Source organism: Prionailurus bengalensis, chromosome D4 (assembly GCF_016509475.1).
Source record: "Prionailurus bengalensis isolate Pbe53 chromosome D4, Fcat_Pben_1.1_paternal_pri, whole genome shotgun sequence".
Lineage (NCBI taxonomy): Eukaryota > Metazoa > Chordata > Mammalia > Carnivora > Felidae > Prionailurus > Prionailurus bengalensis.
The window spans coordinates 38436860-38457509 of record NC_057359.1 but is presented as its reverse complement, the minus strand read 5'-3'; the positions used below and the strand labels follow the sequence as shown (position 1 = coordinate 38457509).

The window sequence follows — 20650 nt, the reverse complement described above, 5'->3', positions numbered from 1 at the left end:
GTTATGCATGGGTTTGCACCTGTGCAGAGGGGGATCAGCACCCCAGCCCCCATGTTGTTCAAGGGTCACCTGCATCATTACTCCTTTATTCAGATAAGAAAACTGAGGTTCAGACATGTTATGTGGCTTATCCAAACTCCTGCAGGTAGGCAGAAAGTAAATTAGAACTGAGCTCTTCTCACCCCAAAAGTGCAATTTTCTCTGCCTTATGCATGTGACTGATTGTCTGGAAAGAGAGCAGTGGTAGAGAGAGATGCCCAGTGACAGTCTGAAAGTCTATGATGAATAGTCTACCTCAGAAAAGCCACAGTGTTGATAGTCTTTCAAATGGCGGTGCGACCTTACCTGGTGTCATGGTCATGGTCCCAGAGGCCCAATGGCTTGGTTGGCTCTCATGTGTACATTTCGTAGAAATCACGGCAAGATTTCCCTTTCCCTCTTTTGCTTTACATTTGCTTTACATTTTACATTTCTGGGTAGAAACTACAATGAAAAAGGTTGCTAGCTCTAACCAGAATGAAAATATCCAAAACCCTATTTTAATTTTATTAATGTAAACATTAAAGAAATGTAAAAGCCAATACTATTGAACATTTGGTCTTGATAGAAGAAAATGTGGAAAATATAGACAAAACATGGATGGCTCTCTAGGCTTGGCAGGTTTTCAGTGCACGTCTTTGGGCTCAGGGTTGAGAGTGTTTTCACTCTGCACCAAATCAAAACACAAGTGTCTGGGGAAACAACGCTGGGCATTCAGCCCCAGAAAGGACAGAGCACGCAGAAGTAATTGCAGTCTGTCTGCTCCAGGAAGAAGGGCAGGATGAAGGGGCCAGTTTGGGTTGTTATTTCTAAGTTGTAGGCCACAAAGAGGAAGCAGGATACTTTGATTTGGTTTTAAATGACTTATGCCGTCAGCCAGTTACACAGAACTACATTGGCAAATGTTGTATGTTTATTGAGTTATTGAATGCATTTTGTTCCCTGGATATTTTTCTAAAGTTACTGGAGATGTGTAACTGGATATATATGCTAAATATACTAGAAACAGTGTACATATGGGGGAATGAATACATTTGAATAGTTGATGGAAGAGAATTCCTTCCCATTAAAAAACTTGAAAGTTTGCTTAAGAAGAGATTTTTATTAATGAACTTTAGAATGGCTCTAATCAGTTTTCTAGCCCTTGGGTGGAAGATAATGTTTAGAAGTAATGGCCACATAGCTTTCCTTTCGATAAATTTAATCTGTTTCAAGTCTTCTAAGTTGTTCCTATTTCTCTAGGATCAAGGGGGTTTGGGCATTGCTATCAGTGAAGAAGATACGCTCAGCGGAGTCATCATAAAGAGTCTGACAGAACATGGGGCGGCAGCCAAGGTGAGGCTTTCTCACGGTCATAAAGTGGTGGAGAAGGGAATTACTTCTATAAGATCGCCCCAAATCTTACATGTTTCCATTCAGGATGGACGGCTGAAAGTTGGAGATCAGATATTGGCTGTAGATGATGAAGTTGTTGTTGGCTATCCTGTTGAAAAGGTACTTTTCCAAAAGAAAGCAAATAATGCTGTAAACCCGTCCATGGGCGTGGCCAGTGTTTGTGTGTGTCTGTGTGTATGTGATCATAGGGAATTGGGACCATGTAGCTATGTTAGACCGATGTCGTTAAGGAAGAAAAGAGATTATTTGGAAATCCTCCAATTTCTGTTTTCTATTTTCCGATGGAATGATGTTAAGATATTTTCTCTTGCCTAGTAAGTCCAGTGTTCAGTGGATGTTTTTGATAAATATCATTTCCATTTTCCCTTAGAAAAACTTGCATTTCTAAATAAAGATCAACTTAGTGTTAAGATCAAAGGAATTTTTATGAATATTTGCTCCAATAAATATTCCCTATGTCTGTACTTACTAGTAGACTCACTTAGGCCTTTCATATATAAGTGCTAGAAAAAAAGCTGTGTTTCTTGTGAGATTTGGTGTGCAAATGTTTTTGTTTCTACATTGGCCAGCAAGAAGCTTAAATCATTTTTTAAATTCAGTTTTAATAATTGTCTAAGGTTGGACCCTTTAACCCATGCGTCTGTATTCTCACTTTCCCTTTGGCTTGATTCTTTGGTTGCATCGTTTTCCTTACTCTGAAACTACAACCATTCTTTCTTGACTCGTCAAGTTCTGACAAGGAAAGAGATTCCAACTATAATAGTGACTTACTGGTATGTCTACTAATTTGCTTTTGAATTTTGTTTCCCTGCCATACCGACACCCCGCCAGTTCATTAGCCTTTTGAAAACAGCAAAGACAACAGTGAAACTTACCATTCGTGCTGAGAATCCAGACTCCCAGGCTGTTGCTTCAGCAGCTGGTACAGCCAGTGGAGAAAAGAGCAGCTCCTTGTCTCCGATGCCCCCAGCTTCTGGCTCCCCGGAACCGGAGTCCATCCGAAGTAAGGGCTTGTATGGTGCACTTAACCTCAGAGCTGGTTCCTACTTGGGAGCCACCTGCCTGTGTGTAACTCACTGTTTGAAAGGCTGTAGACAGGGAACACTTTGGTGACAAGGTGGTATAAAGAGAGGAGCTCCTGAAGAAAGAGTGCTGGACTTCCAGGCAGGGAGTCTGTGGGCTGTACGCTAACCAGACATATGGGCTTGGGAAACCCATCCAGCCACTCTGAGCCTCAGCTGCTTCCTCTCTAAAGCAAGGCAATGACACTCTTTGCTCTCCAAGGATCTTTTGCTGAAGGTACCTGTGATTCTGGGTGTTTGACTAATGAAGTAAACAACATTTGGAATATCCCCTTTTTATATTGAGCAAATAATTTAACTTCTCTAATGCCTCAGTGATCTAATCTGTAAAATGAATACAGTGGTATCTCTTTACCTGTGGAATCAACAATGCCTGGCATTTCCAGAAACTCTTAAAAGTGCTAGTTATTGCTATGGTAAGCATAATTGATTTGAGTTCTGTCATTTGGGTGTAATTGATCCTGTCAAAATAAATGAAGTGGTTGTATGTGGACTGTGGAATGAGACTGGTGTGTGCCATTAAAATACCAATGTGGCATATTGAGGCAAATCCTTCCTTTAAGTTGCTTTTTGACAACAGTTCACTAACTTTTAAGTAAGACCGTAAATTTCAAGCTTTGCAACATTGAAAAAAGTACTTAAACACATAGGCATTTTCTTTTTTTTTTAATTTATTTTTTAATTTGTTTTTGAGAGAGAGAGAGAGCATGCAAGGGGGCATGGGGCAGAGAGAGAGGGAGACACAGAATCCAAAGCAGGCTCCAGGCTCTGAGCTGTCAGCACAGAGCCCGATGCGGGGCTCGAACCCACAAACTGCGAGATCATGACCTGAGCCAAAGTCGGACGCTTAACTGACTGAGCCACCCAGGCACCCCCACGTAGGCGTTTTCTGTGATGGGAGAAAAAATCTTTTGGCCTCCAGTCTGAAACATTAACTTCCTTTGACAGGTAATTAGGGAAACAGCAATTTTTAAAACATATGTAATATAGTTAGATAAAAAAAATCTTAAAGTAATACATATGTGATGAAGGTAATCCTTTATTTAGAAAGACTGGGTAATTCACTGTAATGTTAAAAGGTTTTACAAAAATTTTCTCATTTTTCAATTTTATGTCAATCTGTAAGTAGCACTGTCTATAAAAATATGAAATGCTAAATGAAAATGTAACATAAAAGAAAACATCTTACACCTACTCTTACCATTTCAGGAGCAAGAATTAGTGTGTTTCCGATTTCTAAAAAGAGCCTCTTGTCTTAAACTACTCATTGAGTATCTTAACTTTTTCATTTTTTAAATTTTATTAAAAAAATTTTTTTAACATTTATTTATTTTTTGAGGTACAGAGACAGAGCAAGAGTGGGGGAGAGGCAGAGAGAGGGAGTCGCAGATTCCAAAGCAGGCTCCAGGCTCTGAGTTGTCACCACAGAGCCTGACGTGGGGCTCGAACTCATGAACCATGAGATTGTGACCTGAGCCAAAGTCAGATGCTTAACTGACTGAGCCACCCAGGCACCCCTCTTGACTTCTTCAAAACATCACATTTGCTGTATGCTCTTTGGGATATCATAAAACATATGCTATGGAGACTATCATAAAACAAGGTGTGAAATTATATTCTCCTTGTTTTCTCCTGATCTGTTCTTATGTCTTTAGTCCTGAGCATATATGCACTAGGATTTAATATCTGAGTTTGTAAAATATCACACGAGACACACAAAGAACGAAACTGCTTGTGGGGGTGGGGGTCCCCTGCCGTTTTATAAACTCAGATAGTAAATCCTGGGGCATGTAGACACAGATCTGATTACATAAGAAGAGATGCTCTAGGAGACGAAGAAAAGGAAAACCAAAACAAAAGCATAAAAAGCCCTGAAATGCGGGCACCATGATTAGAATTATTGATGTGCTTTTTGTGTTTTCTGGTCTTCTCAGAATGTGTTTTTAGTTTACTGCCACATATCACAGTTCTGAGTTTTACAAATCATAATTTCATGAGAAGGTTTTTTGGCTCTAGTGAAATGTCGACTGTCAACATGACACTAGAGGTTCAGTTCAACTCTTTGTCCTTGGGCTTTTATACATATTATCTCGGGCGATTTAGAAAATACACAATAGTGCAGAAAGTAACTTGGCACCCACCACCCTAATTAATGATGATGTAATTATTTTGTTCGATTTTTTTTTTAAATATAACTAAAAGATTAAGATAAATTTGATGTTTTGCTGTCCCAAATCTTGGGCCCTTTTTCTTTTCCATCCCCCAAAGGCAACCAGTGTGGTGAGTTTGCTGTTTATACCACCTAATCAATTTGTATCCTATTTCATTTCATGTTTAATTTATTTTTAGGTACAAGCAGATCGTCAACACCAGCAATCTTTGCTTCTGATCCTGCAACCTGCCCCATTATCCCAGGCTGTGAAACAACAATTGAGATTTCCAAAGGGCGAACAGGGCTGGGCCTGAGCATTGTTGGAGGGTCCGACACTCTGCTGGTGAGGACACTCAGATACACAGAGATTCTTCAGTTACTCAGGCAACCTCAGTGCCCCTGAGAGATCACTGTCCGGGAGGTTTTTATCAGTTCTATTAAATGAAATATAAAGGCTTAGAAAAATGCATCATTCACTGTTGTTTTCATTTGTAGAGCAAATACCAGAAATTTAGTACTGGGATTTGTATTTGAGGAAGTGAATACCGACTCACTAAGATAGTTACACTCGCGATCGTGACTTTTAGGTCAAAATAGGTCCATCAGTTTTCCAGTCTTTGCCATATTTTAATTTCCTTTATTACTGATGGGATATGGTTGGGTCAGTCCCATACTGAGGAGTTTGAAAAGTCATGAACAACATTTTCTAAAGGTCAAAAATCTTCTAAAATCTAGTAATTGCATTTGTGGATAGGAAAGATGATGTATATCTATCATTTTCATTTGCAGATAAGAAAGGTGATATCTATCTATTATATATACATATGTATGATTTATATGTGTCATCATTTTTTTTAAATGTTTATTTACTTTTGAGAGACAGAGTAAGAGCAGGGGAGGGGCAGGGAGAGAGGGAGACACAGAATTTGAAGCAGGCTCCAGGCTCTGGTCTGTCAGCCCAGAGCCTGACATGGGGCTCAAACCCACGAACTATGAGATCATGACCTGAGCCGAAGTTGGACACTTAACCAGCTGAGTCACCCAGGCGCCCCCATAATTTTTTTTCCTTAAACCTCCCTATCATTGGAAAAAATATATAAATATAAACTTCTTGAAAATCGCATTACACGTTTCTTTGAAATTTGATATGACTCACTCTGGATCCAGTGAGTATAGAACCCTTAGCATTATCTTTGAAAGTACAGTGTGTTTTCCTTTTATTTTTGCTCATCAGTCCTAGGGAGAATGGGATAAAGCATATTTTGTTTGGGCCCTTAGGGTGCCATTATTATCCATGAAGTTTATGAAGAAGGAGCAGCATGTAAAGACGGGAGACTCTGGGCTGGAGATCAGATTTTAGAGGTACAGAATACCTTTATAATTAACAAAGAAAGAGCTATTCTGGGGAGGGTGGTCTCTGTTTCTTTCACTTCCTCTTTCCTCCTCCTCTCGTCTCCCCCTCATCAGCCCCCCCATTCTTGCTTTTTCTTTATTTGACTCACCCGGGTCCTCACAGTGTCCTGTGTCTGTCCAGGTGAATGGAATTGACTTGAGAAAGGCCACACATGATGAAGCAATAAATGTCCTGAGACAGACGCCACACAGAGTACGCCTGACGCTGTATAGAGATGAGGCCCCCTACAAGGAGGAGCATGTGTGTGATACCCTCACTATTGAGCTACACAAGAAGCCGGGGAAAGGCCTGGGATTAAGTATTGTTGGGAAAAGGTATGACCGACGAGGGCAAACCCAGTGACCTTTCGGAAATGATTGAATGTCACTTCTTTTAAAGAATATTAACAGTAGTAGACTGTCTCCCAGGCGCTGGTGTTCCGTAGGCAGCTGCTATCAGCCCATTCAGTAACGGAGCACCAAACAACCTCCCTTTTGAACTTTTTAAGTTAGTACTTTGGGGGATTTTGAAGGTACTAGACAAAAAGATGTTTGGTATTTCTTGAGTACCTGCTGTGTGCCAGGGAAGACATTAGGTTCTGGGGAACAAGGTTAAATAAGATATGGTTCCTGGTCTCAAAAAACTCACAGTTTGGTAAATGAGAGTTAAATATGTTCCTGCAAAGAAGGATTCCATTGATGAGTGACCAAACCATATGGTGGGGGAGCTGTGGCGCCATAAAGGGACAATGACTCTATTTGAGGAAGCAGATTAGAGAAACTGCTCAGAAAAGAGGTGCCGGAGCTGAGGCTGAAAGTGATGAGTGATAGTCTGTGGGCAGCGAGTGGAGGATATTCTAGGGAGGACTGGCTTGAGCAGAAGCTTGCCATCAGAAGGGAACAGAAAGTAAGAGACCAGGTGGTAAATTGGTGAATTCAGTACCTCATTTATTTAAATATTTATAGATAAGTATCAACCAATTCATAATCCAGTAAATTCCAACACCTTTATGCTAAAGATAGCAAAGCCACAGGATCAGATGGGGAAATGGTGCATTTGAGGTTCTGACCTTGACAAGAAGTTATGTGACTGCACTTGCACTGCACATTTCTACTTACGCTTATGTTTTATGTCAGCAAGAAAATGCTGGTAGTGTTGTAGTTTTATGAATGGAAGGAAGGTTGGAATAAGATTAGTATTAGTTCATTTTGCATAAATCCATCTTGCACGAAAGTTAGCTTGTAAGAATAATCCATTTAAAATAAAAGACATCACAGGAGTGATACTTAAACAAATGGTTTCAGTTTAAGGTACACATTCACTATTTATTTTCTTTTTTTATGTTTCCATTTTATTTTTGAGAGAGAGACAGGGTGCGAGTAGGGGAGGGGCAGAGAGAGAGGGAGACACAGACTCCGAAGCAGGCTCCAGGCTCTGAGCTGTCAGCACAGAGCCTGACGTGGGGGTCGAACTCATGAACTATGAGATCGTGACCTCATAAGCGGACCTTAAGCAGTGGAAGTCGGCTGCTTAAACGACTGAGCCGCCAGGTGCCCCAGCAGCCAGTTATTTTATAGAACACTCGGCTGTTTGGATCTGCCGGTTTGCCTGCGGTTGCTCATGTGAGGGTAGGTCAGTCATCCTTGGCAGGAATATCACAGGCGCAGAGCGTTGCCCCTCTCACGGCATCCCACCAGGGGGCACATGGTGTCTTTCTGCACTGGGGATGTTGATTTTGATCTCTTGGCTAAGGTGCTATGTTCCTCTCCACTAGTAAGTTCTCCTTTCCCTTTGTCATCAGTAAATATTCTTTGTGGAGCTGTTTTGAGACTTTAGGATTATCCAGTTTTTCATCCTGCTTTTGCCCATGAGTTTCATTGTCCATGAATGTTTTCTTGCCTGAATTAATTATTCCTATGATGTTTGCCAAAAGGTGATTCTTTTTTAATTTTTTTTTTAATCTTTATGTATTTTTGAGAGAGACAGCGTGTGAGCAGGGGAGGGGCAGAGAGAGAGGGAGACACAGAATCCGAAGCAGGCTCCAGGCTCTGAGCTGTCAGCACAGAGCCCGACGCTGGGCTTGAACTCACAGACTGTGAGATCATGACCTGAGCCAAAGTCGGCCGCTTAACCGACTGAGCCATCCAGGTGCCCCGCTATTTATTTTCAATAATGTTAATGATGTTGATGATAATACCAACATATTTATGCTGTCACAGCTCAATATTCATTCAGGACTTCATTATGGTGTAGAAAGAGCAATAGACTTAGCACCCAAGAACTAACTCTAAAGTCCCATTCTTGCTATTTAGTAACTGTGACCTATAAAATGAGAAAATAATAGTAGCCACTTCACCTCACACTATATAATTGTTGAAGAATAAATATGCTTATGAAACATACGTTTAATCCATGAAATACTATAAGACATAAGCTATTACTATCATAGAAAATAATTCTAATAATGTTGCCCCTGTGTTGCTGAAAGCAAACTTTTAAAGTCATCAAACTAAAAGTCAAGTTTTTAGTTAAAAAATGTTCTCTTTTCAAAAAGTAAGCAGTACATTCCAGTGGCAGAAAAACAGTCATGTTCAAATTCAAAATTATGTTTGCAGAAGTGATAGTGGAGTATTTGTATCCGACATTGTCAAAGGAGGGATTGCAGACGCTGACGGGAGACTGGTGCAGGGGGACCAGATTTTAACAGTGAATGGAGAAGATGTCCGTGATGCCACCCAGGAAGCTGTGGCTGCTTTGCTGAAGGTAAACCTAGAGGCCAACAGTGAGTATGCGGGGCATGGGGGAAGGAGGGCGAACTAATTGGGCTACCACGGTCAAATAAGCACTGAATTCTCTTTATTTAAAATGTTGTCTCAAATGAGACACATTCTTAGTGGCAATTTCTGAATAATCTGTAATAGTGCTTTATTATATAATGTCTTTTCTGTTATTAAATGTCACAGAAAAGCCTTGTCAAGGTTGACATCCATTAAGGTCACAGAGCTAGTGAATCACAGTAGGATTTAAACCAGTGCGTCTACCTCCAGAAGCCCAGGATCTCAGACACCTCATTGTGCTTTCACATTAGACTACCTGGTGTCTTTTGCACGCCTATGATTTATTTGGCAAAGGTCACAGGGAAGTTGTCTTCATTCTTATTTTGTGTTTATAGCAGTGTGGCTTATTTCAGTGTTGTGTCATAGGTCTGTTCAGGTCCAGTGTGGCAGTAAAGAGTTTGCCCAGTTATCGATTAAGGACACGGTTGTTCTGTTGTTTCTGTTTTGTTTGTTAAGCCCTGGTTAGTTAGTACACTTGGCCTATCTGAACCAGTAGGTTTCCTGCGTTGATGGCTTGATTCTCCGTTTCTCTCTTCCTCAGCAGAAACAGTCTCCATGTAAATCATGAGGTCGTGAGGCAGACACTGGGTGTTGCTGCTGCTTGCTGTTACTAGTTTTGTGTTTTAGGAAAGTCTCTTTCCACAAAGCATTGGAGGCATCCTTGACTGTGGAAACCCCACAACGAGGGTGCCTTTCAAAAACCTAACCTTAAAGAATATTATGTACTGCTGACGATAAATGGAGCTTTTTAATTGAACTTTTTCATAAAACAATCACTCCCCTAGTGTTCCCTGGGCACGGTAACCTTGGAAGTCGGAAGAATCAAAGCAGGTCCATTCCATTCGGAGAGGAGGCCTTCTCAAAGCAGCCAGGTGGGTAGCTGTGGGATTCATCAGGGTGATGTGGTCTGCATGCCAAAAGGGACTTGGCGATGGCCCCGAACGTGGGGCTGCCCAGGGGGGGCATACCCAGGCCTGGCCCTCTGGCCCCAGGAGTGAGGTGGAGAGTCTGAGGGAGGGGCACCTGCTGAGAGGGACAGGTAAACAAGGTGTGGCTGTTGAGTAGTTTGTAAGTCATTCTAAGGAACTTGATGTCAACAATTCTGCTTTTCTGTTCCCATAATTACATACGTTAACCAATTAGTGGATGTAAAGCCTACCAAGGTGACACATTTTTAAAGTATATAACAAACATTTATCAATATTCAGCGGAAAAACTCCCATTTAAGTTGAACAAACCACGTTTGTTCATGACTCTCCTGTCTTCTGACGACAGAAGCCCACTTCCATCACCGGTCCAGAAAGGCCCCTTCTTCACCTCCTCAGGACTACCATTCATCTCCAATTGACTGGCCCTGATTTTACAGTTTGCACAAGCCCCAGTCTATGTACAACATCCGTTTCCACCTAGAGAGGGTTCGCTTGAATGAGATTATGAAAATCCACTAAAATTTTAGTTGGGTTGGAATCTGCCTCATCTATTCTTTTAGCTTTCGTTTTTTATGCCACTAGGAAAATTCTTCTGTAATATGGAAAAAATTAATAGAAACTATTTAAAGTGCCCTTCTAATTATCAAATGCCACTGTTGTTTAAGAGGTATTTCTCTCTAGATGCATTAAAAAAGAATTGAATTCCTAAATAAGTGGTATTTATGCAGTATAATTACTTCCAAAACTTTCTAGAATAATTATTGTGTATTTGTAGATGAGTGAAGGCAGCCTGTCATCATTCACTTTTCCACTTTCTGGATCCAGTACATCGGAGTCACTGGAAAGTAGTTTGAAGAAGAATGCATGTAAGATCGGTTTGATACTTTAAACATGATTTACTGGTTTGAATTTTGGTAACCAACACTGTTGTTTTTTTTCCCCTGTCTCAATTTACCTTTGAGCTCTCTTTCCCTAAATCATTCTGTACATTAATACAGGTGCCAAGGTGTGCGTCGACAAAAAATCTGAACGTGAAGCTGTGCCTTTGTTCTTTGGCAGCTTTTCCATTTGTTGTTTTTTCTATGAGCTATGCTAAACATTAAAATCAGGATTCTGTAATTTTTTTCTTACTAAGAAGACTGGTGCACTTGATTTTCATTTCCTTTTTCTGTTTAACACCAATAATTCAGAAGATACCATTAAGTGAAGCCTTCTTTTCCATGAAGACCGCAAAATTTTGATTGAGAAAATTAGTATGATCCTCCTGTGTTTTAATTACATGAAACCATGATGCAGAGGGTTTTTTGGCTTGGAGCATTGGTTGAAAGTTGTTCAAATTGAAGAACTAACCATATGGCAGTCTCTGTTTGCAATGTGACTAATATTCTAGAAATTTAGCCACTTAGGTCCATGAATTCCTTTTAATGTATCCATGACTTTATTTTTCTCAGCTGTGCACATGTGTCTTTCTGTCCAAAGCTTATTCTGTCCTTGACTCATTCAAGGTGGATTATGCAGTTATATAATCAATGATTAAAATAAGAAGGAAGAAATGGGATGGTGTGCATATTTTTCCAACTGGAAAAATAAAGAGTCCCTATGTGAGATGGATTAAGTCATGTGTACTGGCAACTTTGAATACCCCCCCTTTCAAAAAAAAAAAAATAGCGTGTCTCATTTAGTCGCATCCAGCTTCAGGCATTGACTAAAATTTAGTTGAACATAAAATAATTTAATAACCCTATTCTTTTTTTACCTTTACAGTGGCATCTGAAATACAGGGATTAAGGACAGTTGAAATAAAAAAGGTAATGGGGTGCCTGGGTGACTCAGTCTGTTAAGTGTCTGAATTCTGCTCAGGTCATGATCTTGCAGTTCGTGGGTTTGAGTCCCGCGTCGGGTTCTGTGCCAACAGCTTGGAGCCTGGAGCCTGCTTCGGATTCTGTGTCTCCCTCTCTCTCTGCCCCTCCCCCACTCACGCTCTGTCTCTGTCTCTCAAAACATACATAAACATTAAAAAAAATTTTTTTAAAGAAATGAAAAGGGTAACTTTGGGAAGAGAAAACAATATAAATTCTGTTGAAACTTTAGAGGCATCTGCATATATACTTTCCTATTAGCAATCTTATTATTTTACCATGCCATCTGAAAAATTATGTCCAAAATACAGTGGAAAGTAGCACAATTCAGTCTTCACTAAATTTCCTGGTCACAGGACCTTGTTTGACAATCTTTGTTGGCATATCCTGTATTACCCAAACTGGCATCCACTGAGTCCTACACAAATGATCACTCTATCTCTCGCTTCTCATAAGTGAGCCTTGGCTTTCAACAGCTATTTCTTATTCTCATGAAACAGATTTCCCTGACCGCCATCCACAGAGAGAACATAAAACCAGCTACAATTTACTGAGCCTTTTCTATATGCTGAAAATTCTCATAGACACATCATGCTGTCACCATCTCATTTCATATTTTCTGCAGCCCTTTCTGAGGGGTGCTCTAATCTCCATTTCATCGGTGATGGCCTAGTTACTCATTAAGAGGGCTGAACTTCATCAGGGCCCAATATTTGTAAGTGTGGATTCCTGGCTTTGAATGCAGACCTTTCTGATTCCAAAACTGGGGTCCTTCAGTTCACCAGTTTACCTGCTTTCTTTCCGTCACCCCATAATGATATGATTTTCATTTAATGTGTTTTAATTTCTTTCATGTCCTGGAAGGATGCTCATTTTCCTAAGTCCTGCTAAGGGCCCGTGTCACATGAAATAATGCAGCTTTCTTGAGCTTCATTTTCCTCACACCTCAAAGACCTAAGTGAACTGTATGATATTGTGCCAAAGAAACCAAACATCAATTTAAAATACCACATTGACCAAAAAAATATTTTAATCTCTTCCATGGCAGGGGCCTGCTGACTCCCTGGGAATCAGCATTGCTGGAGGAGTGGGCAGCCCTCTTGGTGATGTTCCTATATTTATTGCAATGATGCACCCAAATGGAGTTGCAGCTCAGACCCAGAAACTCAGAGTAAGTTCTACTAATAACCCTGGCGGCCCTCACAGAGCTGGCAGAAGTTTTTATAAACCCTTTGAATCCTCCCAGCTGTGGCAGGCAGTTTTAAATGTCTGATTCTGCTTTTAAATCCGCTAGTCCAGGCACAGGAGGGCTTGCTTGGAGTAAAAGGTGAAGAGAAGTAAGAGAGGAGAATTTCCCGCTGTATGCAAATTGATAAGTAAATGAGCTGGGAAGATTTACCATCGTTTCTTAATATTTTTTTTTTTTACTTGTTTGAAGGTCTGTGAAAGAAGTTAAAAGAAAACAAAGTGTTTTCAGAATACCAGTATGAAGTGAAGTTTTTCCTTACACGTGTCACTGGCTCAAATGCCAATTTAACTTTATTAAATTGAAAACTATCACGTAGGTTGTGGTTGATCTTCAGTTTTGCAGAAGTTTACTATAAATGTGACCTACGTTGTAAAACCGTACAAAACTTGCTTCAAAGTTGAGGGATTATGCTAGCATAGAACACTGTGATGAAATTTACACTAAATGTCCAGCCCCAAAATTACGTGGATATTCCAGTAAAATCTGTGTGGCCTCGTGTCAAAAAGGGTCTCAAGACATAGCCACGTCTTAGTTTAAATAGTCTCTAAACTAGAAATGATGGAGTCTATTTTGATAACTACATTTGTGACTGACACTTTAAAATTGATGGTTGCACCCAGTGGAAAACTTTGCTGTGCAGGGCCGGAAGTGAATACTTTTGTCTTTGTGGGACAGATGGTCTCTGTTGCAGCCACTCATCTCTACCCTGTGCAGACAACTGAGTAAGCATGGCTGTCTTCCACCCAGACTTTGTCCACCACAACGAGCAGTGGGCCACACATGGCCCACGGGCCATTGTTTGCCAACTCCCGACTTAGAGACACAGCTAATGTGTAAATAATAATGTCCAAAGAAATTTTTTTAATTGATAGCAGATATTTTATTCTATAATAGGAAGCAGTGCCTCCTGAGGAGAAATGAAGACAAGGGATGAGTGATTTTCCCCCTTCCCCCAGAGACTTCTAGAACTCAGTCATTATGTACAGCTTCTTTTTATCATCACTGCTTCTTGAAATGATTGGGTTTCCTTGATTGTGTTTCAGTTGCTGGGAGCACTGTGTGTGTGATGTTCAAGGCAGAGAAGGAAATGACTGTTTAGGTCTCAGGGTCCCACTCTCCATGGCTGCCTTCGCAGATGTCTATTTGCTTTTCTCCCTTGCAGGTTGGGGACAGGATCGTCACTATCTGTGGCACACCCACTGAGGGGATGACTCATACCCAAGCAGTTAACTTACTGAAAAATGCCTCTGGCTCCATTGAAATGCAGGTAAGAGTTGGCATCCTGACCACTCTTCACAGTGTGGTTAGCTTGACACATGAGCTTTCACAGTAAGGCGGTAAAACTGCCTATATCTCCTGATGCTATTGTATTTAATATTTCCCTTGAACACAGATGATTACATCGAGCGTTCCAAGAAAGCATGTAAGAAACATTTTATCCTGATGCGTTTATTGCTTCATATTTTATATCTAAAGGGATATATGCAAGGCCTTACTAAACAGTTAATTGCTAGAATTTTAAGTGGTGTGAGTGGCTTTGTAGTCTGAAGATCTTTAAAAAATAACTGCATATGAGACCACCTTTGAAAAACATCAAAAAAAAAAAACTTTGTAGAATTGAATTACTAAAGTATTTTTACTGTCAGCTGAAGAGGCCTCTGGACCTTGTGGAATTTCTTTCTTTTCGGTTGAATATGAAGTTAACAGAAATGATTAAGTGGACATTAAAGTACATGTTTTAATCCAAAAGTTATTTTTGAAGAAAAATCACTGATGTGGCCCTGGCCACCTGAAGGTGTGTTTCTGTCTCTTTCTCCTGCGTACAGGTAGTTGCTGGAGGAGACGTGAGTGTGGTCACGAGTCACCAGCAGGAGCCTGCTGGTTCCAGTATCCCTTTCACGGGGCTCACGTCAAGCGGTATATTTCAGGATGATTTAGGGTGAGCTCATGTTATGGTTTCTATGTCCCTACCACTCACCTCAAGGTGAAAAAATAGGAGATGAGTTTTTTAAACTGTCAGGTAATTATGGCATGGATTCAGTTTATCAAGCATAGGTACATAGCATGCCACTGCCCTGAGTTTTCTTTTTGGGGGGGGCGCATTTTATTCTTGATGTCACTACCCTGTGTGATATGGAACCGATCAAAGCTATCCCTTTTAAATTCCAGTATTGCCAACTCATTTAATAAATGATCATTTTGATTAAAAAATTCACAGTTCCGGGGCTCCAGAACTGGGTGGCTCAGTCAGTTGAGCGTCCGACTTCAGCTCGATTCATGATCTCATGGTTCATGGGTTTGAACCCCACGTAGGGCTCTGTGCTGACAGCTTGGAGCCTGGAGCCTGCTTCGGATTCTTTGTCTCCCTCTCTCTCTGCCCCTTGCCTGCTCATGCTCTATCTCTGTCTCTCAAAAATAAATAAACTTAAAAAAAAACTCACACTTCCCCCAACATGTAGTACAAAAGAATTAGAACATAAAGAGAGGGGAAGAGGGGTGCCTGGGTGGCTCAGTCAGCTGAGTGTCTGACCTCAGCTCAGTTCATGATCTCACAGTTTGTGAGTTTGAGCCCCGCATTGGGCTCTGTGCAGACAGCTCGGAGCCTGGAGCCTGCTTCGGATTCTGTGCCTTTCTCTCCTTCTGTCCCTCCCCTGCTTGCGCTCTGTCTCTGTCTCATAAATAAATAAACATTAAAGTCAAAAATTAAAAAAAAAAAAAACAAGAGAGGGGGGAGAGAGGAACATCTTAAAGTCTTTTAAATAATTTGATGCAGCCTCTACATTGTTAGAAATCGATTTTTTTCTCTGAGCTTGGGAATACTGATGTTTATGCCTTTTCCACGATAGTCCTCTGTACTTTAAGCCATCTCCCTTTAGATAAATGGGAAAAAGAATGTGCATGCATGCAGGGGGATCATGTCATGAACATGTTAGTATAAGGGAACTTTAGATGAGTAATAGAATTAGGGTGTGTTAAGTAGGATTTTGGCAGATTATGTAAATTTAAAATACTGAGACCGGCATGCACTGACAGTTTAAGCATCCCCAAAATACCCGCAATATACTCGTTGTCAGTAGCACAGAGAATTTTCCTGGTTCTAGGTGGATGTCACATAATCCATAACTTACAGATTTGATTTTGAAAATCAGAAAACCCTTTTTTTTCCTTCCATGTGCTGTAGGCCTCCTCAGTGTAAATCTATTACACTAGACCGAGGACCAGATGGCTTAGGCTTCAGTATAGTAGGAGGATATGGCAGCCCTCATGGAGACTTACCCATTTATGTTAAAACCGTGTTTGCGAAGGTAAGCTTGCGAATGTCAACCTCCCCCTTCCCCCCTAAACATTCATTAATAGTGGTCAGCAGCTGGCTTATTAGTTTATGGCCTGAGGTAACGCCAAATGGTTAACAGTTGATCATTTTCTTTTGGAACTCCCTTCAGGAACAGGTCATTAAATATTTTTGTCCAATTTGAGGCTTAGTTATGTTTAAAGGAAAAGAGGCTCAAATTGAAATTCCATGGGAACTCTTGACAACATGCAATAAAAATATTAATGAACTTTAGACAGTAAGACCTGATTTTTTTGTCCTTTGAAAAACAGGTCGCCTATGATTGAATGTCTTTTGAAAATGGGACATTTTAAATATGTATGCTGTAGAGGGCTGGCATTTATTTTTCTTTGCACTTTTTTTGTTGTTGTGAAATACTAAATAGACACAGGAAAGTACATAAAATAGCTACACAGATTCAATAATATCTAACCTGTTACTGTAGCTACACCTACAGTAAATCAGCTATTTGTAGCCCGGGGATTCGATTTCTTAAAAAAGTGTATATAGTTGTATATACAGTAAGTGTTCTGATTTAAGGATGTTGAGAATAAGTTTATCACAACGTTGGTGCTGTTTAAAATAATCCAAACCCACATAATTATTATTAATTCGATCTTGAGACATTTTCTTCAGGAGCTACAAAATTGGACACAATTTCCTACGGAGAAAATCTGGAATCTCAAGATTTTACAGTGCAAAGGAGCAATCCTTATGGGCAACCTATCGAACAGTTTGATGCTGCTTTAGGTTAGCGCTATAGTCCTTTAAAGTGCCTACATGTGGAGGTTTTATTCCATTATTTTGAAAAAGAATTATTATTTTTAACCAATTTAAAGCGCTGTATCTACAGCAACCTAGTTATAGGCTTAATTTACGAGATTTTTTTAAAAGCCATTGGTATGTCCAAAAATACAAACAGCATTTGTCAGTGAATAGAAGACTCATGCAGTCCTTTTCCTCAGCCTGGGAACAATTTATTTAAGGCATGCTAGTTAGAACATATTTTAAGAATTTCATCATTATGGATTCCTCATTAACTTTTCCATATTTTTAATCTTATATTTAATTGCATAATTGCCTACTGTAAGCATGCCTTAAGATGGGATTCTTTTTCAAACGGCAGTGTCTGTGTTTCATCTTAATCATTTAAGGCCCATAAGAAATGCGAAGACTGCACATACCCTCAGGAAGTAAAGAACCAGCAGCTTGAGCGGCCTATTCAAAGCCCCAGAAAGAATTACATTTAGAATTAGTAGGACTTGCATCCTGCCTAGTCCTTGTCAACATGCATACGGGCTTTCTGCTCCTGTAGACCTTTGGGCTCCGTGGCCTGATGCCCTTGTCCTGTAAAGCTGCTTTTGTTCGTATCTAATCCTTTGTCGTCTTCTGTAGGCCTTCTTGACAGGATGAAAAATCCTGGATTCTATGAAATCATTGCTGCCAGGCAGATTCCCAAATATTCTTTATTAATTTGATTTCCCACCAACTGCTGTGCTGAACAGCCAAAAACCATCCAACTAATCTGTTGACTGCTAAATTCTCTCTAAAATTGGAATCTCAGTGTTAAAACCATGCAGGAGCAAGACCTCCTTTGTGTATGTTCATCATTGCTTAATGGCTGTGGAGCGCCCATGGAGCTTCGAGAGCAATGTGTGTGTACATGCAGAGCAATTTACATTCTTGTTTAGATCTTTTTCTGTTGTGTAGCTGCGAGGCAGCATTTTTTGAGAAGCAAACAAGTCTGCTTTATAATTGCAGGGAGCAGCGTCGGAAGATGGGCGTCTCAAAAGGGGTGATCAGATCATTGCTGTCAATGGGCAGAGTCTGGAAGGGGTGACCCATGAAGAAGCTGTTGCCATCCTTAAGCGGACAAAAGGAACTGTCACCTTGATGGTTCTCTCCTGACTGTACTGCAGAGTTGAGCCAACTCAACCAACCCCTCACTCACCTCCCACACCGTGGAGAGAATGGGTCTTGTGGACGCCTTTCCCCATGCGGTCTTCAGCAGGCTCTTCAAAACTCTGGTTGGGGGAAGTACCAACCATCTAAATTTGTTTTTCTCGTGTGGAAATGATTCTCTTACCACCTAGTGTCATTTTGCCTTTCTCCTTGGATCTTGTGAACGTACACTTAAAGAGAAGGACTGTGTGCATAGGTAAATCCAGCCTTTCTTTGTAAAGATGTCTGACGACTTGTCATCACATGTGCAGAAAATGCGATACGCTGAACTGGTTAGTAGAGAAAAAAATAGTCTAAAGCTAACCTAAGAGAAATGGCTTTAATAAATTAGGGTAAGAATGAAAATATAAAATAAAGAAGAAATCTCAAGTGTGATAAAAAATGCCTCATTTTGTCAGTCCAACTCCTCTCCCCATTGCTAAATAAAAAAGGAAATTAAACAGTTTTTCCATTGGAAAATCTTTAAAAATACTCTCAGTAGTTACAATATTGAATATTATAGAAAAATTGCATCTCCTCACCTTTAAAATACACATATACATTTTATCCTAAAATGGGTTTCTAAGATTGAGTAAATAGCAGTTAAATGAAGCAGTGCCCCTAAGTTTGTAAAGAAAATGTTTGATGCAAATCTTGATGTTCATTTTTATTTTTGACCTGTGATAAAATATTTTCATGTTTCTGTAAGTACAGTGGTGATGCCACCCACTATTGACTGTAGTTTCTCTAGAACGCGGCCAAGCTGACCACGGAGGAACATAGACGTCTCTCAGAATCTTTAATGCTGGTTGTAACCGATGCAACGCTAAAAATGTGTTAGCGCACTGTGCAATTGGTTTTCAATTACTATTAATCTTAATGACAGAGAAAAAAGCAATGTGTTAGTAATTATTTTGGTTGTGTGCCATTAGTAAATTGATAGAAAAATTAAGGGGATTAACATAACTTCATTTCATTGCCTTATATTAACATCTTATAATACAATAGTTTAAGACTAAGGGAAACAGATGGAGCTGTTTATTGAGACAACTGGTGAGGAATTATCATGTGTTCATTCCCATTTTAGAGCGTGAAACTCCTACATTAGAATATATGAAGTCACTTTAAATATTATCTATATTTGTAACAGAAGTAGTGTACAGATATTTTATTACAGCACTTTTGTGTAAATGCAGAATTGGAGTGAATAAATAAGAAGTTTCATGGTGCACGAAGAAAGAAACAGGCGTAGTTTTTGTCTGTTCTTTTTACTGGGAAAAAGCTTCATTATATTGTTCAAGATTTACAATTTAAAATGGGTTTTTATCCTGTCTAACTGAACATATGGTGTCCATAGTTACAATCAGAGGAAGTTTGGACAACATCATTATGAAAAGCCCCATGTTTTTTACATCCAGAATTTTTACTAATACTGCAGATCCATAGACTCCTCCCGGAGTGGTGGAAGACAGACAGCATGGTGGAAAGAGACGTGTCCTGCCTCTGTATTTTTTCTGAGGTGCTGTATTAATGTGGTAAGACTATAAATTGTTCTTGGGGTAGTCACGAGCTAAAGTGAGTTCAGATGGAAAAAGTCCTAATGGAAGTTATTTATATTAATAGACATGAAAAGTCTGGTTGAACACTGAGGAAGGAATTGAGGAACGCCTGTTCTGCTAGTTCTGTCCCCAATTAGCTAATGAACGTGTGCATTCTGTCTGACTCACCTTATCTGTAAAATGATGGGTTATCTTATCTCAAAGCGTGCATCTAGTGCTAACATGTAAGAATTCCGTGGTTCTTACACAGGATGGACGAAGCCACACACACCACCAGCAATCCAGGAGGTATTCTTCTCCCACACTTCACGCTAGACTCTAGGGGAGCAACTTAACCAACCACATGAACATTTGAGTAAATATGTGGGGCACCCCAAGGAGAACAGTCCCTGGTATGTGTCTGTACTTGCCTGAGTTGTGTCTCCCCACAATTCGTGGCTACAAGGAGCCCCAGAACATGATCTCATTTGGAAATAGGGTCTTTGCAGATACAGCTAGTTGAGACCGTGCTGAATTACAGCGGGCCCTAAATCCTTACTGCCATAGAGAGACACACAGACATAGGGGAGGAAGGCCATGTAAAGATGGAACAAGAAACAAGCCAGAGACCACCTTGGGGGCTACCAGAAGCTGGAAGAGGCAAGGAAGGATGCATTCCTGAGGTCTTCAGAGGGAAGCGGTGCCCTATTGACACCTTGAATCCAGACTTCTGGCCTCCAGGTCTGTGGAGGAATAAATTTCTGTTGTTCTAATCCACCCAGTTTGTGGTACTTTGCCATGGAGGCCCTCGGGCACTAATAATGAGTGTCTTCGATGTTTTTACATTCATGGCTGCTGTCACTGGACCTGGGAACAGGAGGTGCACTGCACCTGTTGGTTGAGCA

General features: G+C 40.3%; 1 protein-coding gene across 20 annotated transcripts in view; it reads left to right on the top strand.

Moving 5' to 3' along the window:
- Window positions 1–19436, top strand: part of MPDZ (multiple PDZ domain crumbs cell polarity complex component) — a 162605-nt gene extending 143169 nt beyond the window's left edge. For all 20 annotated transcript variants that reach the window (XM_043566176.1, XM_043566183.1, XM_043566172.1 and 17 more), the window contains 15 exons: window positions 1282–1374; window positions 1459–1533; window positions 2266–2437; window positions 4866–5011; window positions 5947–6030; window positions 6203–6396; window positions 8677–8824; window positions 9684–9770; window positions 10603–10693; window positions 11592–11635; window positions 12735–12857; window positions 14098–14202; window positions 14762–14874; window positions 16117–16240; window positions 18028–19436. In XM_043566176.1, coding sequence (XP_043422111.1) covers window positions 1282–1374; window positions 1459–1533; window positions 2266–2437; window positions 4866–5011; window positions 5947–6030; window positions 6203–6396; window positions 8677–8824; window positions 9684–9770; window positions 10603–10693; window positions 11592–11635; window positions 12735–12857; window positions 14098–14202; window positions 14762–14874; window positions 16117–16240; window positions 18028–18174 — 1746 coding nt within the window. In that variant the 3' untranslated portion in view covers window positions 18175–19436. The remainder of the gene's footprint in view (window positions 1–1281; window positions 1375–1458; window positions 1534–2265; window positions 2438–4865; window positions 5012–5946; window positions 6031–6202; window positions 6397–8676; window positions 8825–9683; window positions 9771–10602; window positions 10694–11591; window positions 11636–12734; window positions 12858–14097; window positions 14203–14761; window positions 14875–16116; window positions 16241–18027) is intronic.
- The last annotated feature ends 1214 nt before the right edge of the window (window positions 19437–20650 follow it).